The sequence below is a fragment of the Dendrobates tinctorius genome, unplaced genomic scaffold, assembly GCF_039654945.1.
Source record: "Dendrobates tinctorius isolate UK_male_01 unplaced genomic scaffold, ASM3965494v1 ptg000086l, whole genome shotgun sequence".
In the NCBI taxonomy this organism is placed as follows: Eukaryota; Metazoa; Chordata; class Amphibia; order Anura; family Dendrobatidae; genus Dendrobates; species Dendrobates tinctorius.
Window position 1 is genome coordinate 39,494,274 of NW_027361754.1, and position 3,647 is coordinate 39,497,920.

General features: G+C 40.6%; 1 protein-coding gene across 1 annotated transcript; it reads right to left on the bottom strand.

Moving 5' to 3' along the window:
- Positions 1-692: 692 nt before the first annotated feature.
- Positions 693-3,193, bottom strand: LOC141098108 (uncharacterized). Its single transcript, XM_073585677.1, has 2 exons — positions 3,139-3,193; positions 693-1,699 (listed from the first exon to the last, which is right to left on the bottom strand). Exons 1-2 carry the CDS (start codon positions 3,191-3,193, stop codon positions 693-695), a joined length of 1,062 nt encoding a protein of 353 aa, XP_073441778.1.
- Positions 3,194-3,647: the final 454 nt, after the last annotated feature.

Sequence of the window (3,647 nt, forward strand, 5' to 3'; positions counted from 1 at the left end):
AATAAGCATAAGTACCGACTCCTAAACAAGGTTTATACCTCCAGCAATGGAATGGAATGTACTTATTTTATTCTTTTGCAATATTTCTCTATCCAGGTGTTTCCAATTATGTGTATTCTAAATCACTTTTATGCAAACGCAAAGTAAAGTATCACATGAGGATTTTCTGGTAGATCTGCTCGTACAAAAGGTGAAAGGATATGCAACCCCTGTCTGTTTTTTCATAAGATTCAAGATTCTATAAAACACACTGCAATTAGTAATAGTCTCAGTAATTCAAGGCCATGGCAAGCTACTTTTTGTACAATGTGACAAGCAGCAACATAAGGTTTTAGAAAATGAGCATGTACTGTAGCAGTTAGGAGAGCATTCAAAGATGCAATTAAAAAGATAGTTTACAGAACATTTGGATATCTGACATGGCTTAGCATCACAAAAGATGAAGTTGATGGGAGTCTGGTAGTTGACCCTCATCAATTCTAAGAAATAGAGCAGCCCGAGCAATTTACTCCCACTAAGCAAAAGGTAATTATGTTCTTTTATTTTATAATATTTCTCAGTTTTAATGGTGCCCATGATTTTAAGATAACAATGCTGTAATAAAAAGTACAAGCAAACACAAGAAAATTTGTGATATTGGAGAATTTTTTTGCTTTCTCCACTTATGAGCCACTTCTATAAACTTCCTAAGATTATGGTTCAATGTAAAAAAATATAACAGCTAAAATTATTTTTCTCAAAAGAAGATTGATTAGCAGATCACTGAGGGATAAAATCATAACTGCCAATTCAAGTCTATGGAGAAGAGGAAGGAGAGAGAGAGAGGGAAAGGGAGAGGGGAAACATAGAGAGAGAAAATGAGGGGAGAGAGTGAACGAGAGAGGGAAAGTGGGAGACAAAAAAGAAAGGGAAAGAGAGAAGGAAAGGGGAGAGAAGGAAAGGAGGAGAGGGAAGGAAAGGAGGAGAGAGAAGGAAAGGGGAGAGAAGGAAAGGAGGAGAGGGAAGGAAAGGAGGAGAGGACGGGAAAGGGGAAGGGAAAGAGAGGGAAAGTGGGAAAGAAGGAAAGGGGGATAGAGGCAAAGGTGGGAGAGGGAAAGGGGAATAGAAAGAGGAAGAGAGAGAAAAAGGGTAGGTGGGAGAGAGAAAAAGGGAAAGGGGGATAGAGAGAGGTAAAGGGAAAGGGGGAGAGGAAAAGGGAATGAGGCAGAGAGGGAAAGGGAGAGAGGGAGGAAGGGGAAATGGGAGAGAGAGAAACAGGGAAAGGGATAGAGAGGGAAAGGGAGAGAGAGGGAAAGGAAAAAGGGAGAGAGGGAAAGGAAAGAAGGGAGAGAGGGAAAGGGAGAGATGGAAAGGGAGAGAGGGAAAGAGAGAGGGAAATGGGGATTGAGGGAAATGGAGAGAGTGATGAAAAGGGGGAGAGAGGGAAAGAGAGATGGGGAAAGGGAAAGGAGAGAGGAAAAGGGGAGAGCGGGAAATGGCGATAGAGGGGGAATGGGAAATAGAAAGATCGAAAGGGGGAGAGAGAGGGAAGGAGAGAAAGAGTGGGAGAGAAAGGGAGAGTGAGGGAAATGGAGAGGCAGTGAAAGTGAGAGGGACAGAGTGAAAGGTAGAGAGAGAGGGAGAGTAAAGGGTGATTTAGAAAAAGAGAGAGATGCAGAGACACAAATAGATGATGTAACTGTTTGATAATAAATGTTTTCTTCCACATCATTACTAGATTAACAGCTAAGTGTTTCCTGTATAATGTCCTCCGTTGGCTCCTCCTGGGTTTGTGATTGTGTTACATAGAGACAGAACAACAGGAATCCCTCAGGTCTATGCATCTAGTTTCTACCCACTAGCTGAGAAACAGCTGAAAATCAGAAATAGAGCTTGCATATGGTTCTATCCTTTCCAGAAATGTATTATGTGAGCATTGTAATAGTTAGGCGGTCCCATAATGCACAATGGCTGCACTAATGGGTAATGATCACTGTTGATTCCAGCACGATAGAAGCTGAAACTTGCAACTAATTAGCTGCTTTTTAACATTTTTTTTCGAAAAGGATACAAGTAAATAATTGTAAAAATCTGTCACCTTCTATAAATCCATATCGCAGAACTCCGTTTTTAATATCAAATATAAGGTAGATATCTTATGTGGGTTTCCAGGAAGAGAAGCGCGTGGAGGTGAAATGTACAGTTCTATATCGCAGTGTATTATTACACAGGAATTACTGGAAATAATTACAGTACTGTATTACAAGCGAGTGTTTGCAGTAGAGAAAAGCTGAATTGCTATGGAAACGCGGAGAGAAGAACAGGAATGGATGTTAATGATGAGACCACGTCGCACGGATTGGTGTGTTTTCAAGATATTAAAGGTGTTTTTTTAAAGGAAGTGTAAAAGCTGATGTTTTCCATTATGTTGTTGGGGAATGTGATATAACAATCCGTGAAGTATCCCCGATGTTGGAGCGTAAGTTTCCATACAGTTCTTACATTTAATATCCTTTTTATTATTAAAAATAATGTATCGGGGGATTCACTACTGATCTGTTCATATAGCATGAGGTTCAAAGGCGTAACATGGAGCCAAAGTAAAATATATCATTAGGTCCTATGCTTCCCATGTGCCATTCATAATGCTTCTCCCAAAGCATATTATTTATTTATTTTTACTCATATAGCACCATAATTTCACAGCCCTTTACCATCCCTGTCACCATTGGGGCTCACGATATACGTTCCCTATCAGTATGTCTTTGGAGTGTGCGGGGAAACCGGAGGAAACCCACGCAAACACGGGGAGAACATACAAACTCCTTGCAGATGTTGTCCTTGGTGGGATTTGAACCCAGGACCCCTGCGCTGCAAGGCTGCAGTGCTAACCACTGAGCCACCATGCTACCCTATATATAGTACAGTGCTAACCACTGAGCCACCATGCTACCCTATATATAGTACAGTGCTAACCACTGAGCCACCATGCTACCCTATATGTAGTACAGTGCTAACCACTGAGCCATCGTGCTTTTCGAATTAGACGTATTAGCAAAATGTAAAAACTTTCTGCCAATTGCAGAAAAGCCCAAATAAAAATAATGTTAAAAAATTCAAGTGGTTTACTACAAATAAAGCCTAAAATGGCACTTTTACTGGCTAATGCAGTCTTTGGATTTTTCACTTTCTCGTGACAAGATCTTTGGTACATCGTAGAGGCCTTTTGGCCGCTATGATCTGCTGTGAACATGACACATAGCCAGACACTGATTCTGGCAGACTTCCTGAGGAATCCTAGGTGGTCCCACACACGGACTAGCCTCCCGTTAATTAATATACTTAGGTTGTCAAGAAAGTGGTCCAAAAAGTTAAGAGAAGAAATCACTGTCTTGCAAAGGCATGGAAAAAGGTACAAAAAGATATCAAGAGAGTAAAAAAACTGCCTGGAAAAAAAGTGTAATATGGTCTTATCTGGATATAAAGTAGGGAGAATGTAGGCAATTGTGCTCACCTGATCAGGTTGTGTACTCATAACCACTAAAAAAAACTTTGTTTGCTGCAGACCCACGGTATTGGAAATGTGAAAATTTTGGTTGCTGCAGACCCACGGTATTGGAAATGTAAAAAACCTGGAATCAAATGGGTTTAACTGTGTTGCCAATTTA

Excerpts from the sequence above, each read along its gene's own strand:
- LOC141098108 (XM_073585677.1), bottom strand. The coding sequence starts at position 3,193 with ATGTACCAAAGATCTTGTCACGAGAAAGTGAAAAATCCAAAGACTGCA. Across the intron at positions 1,700-3,138 it reads TCCAAAGACTGCATTAGCCA|AAAACATTTATTATCAAACA; the intron begins GTAAAAGTGCCA and ends ATGATGTGGAAG.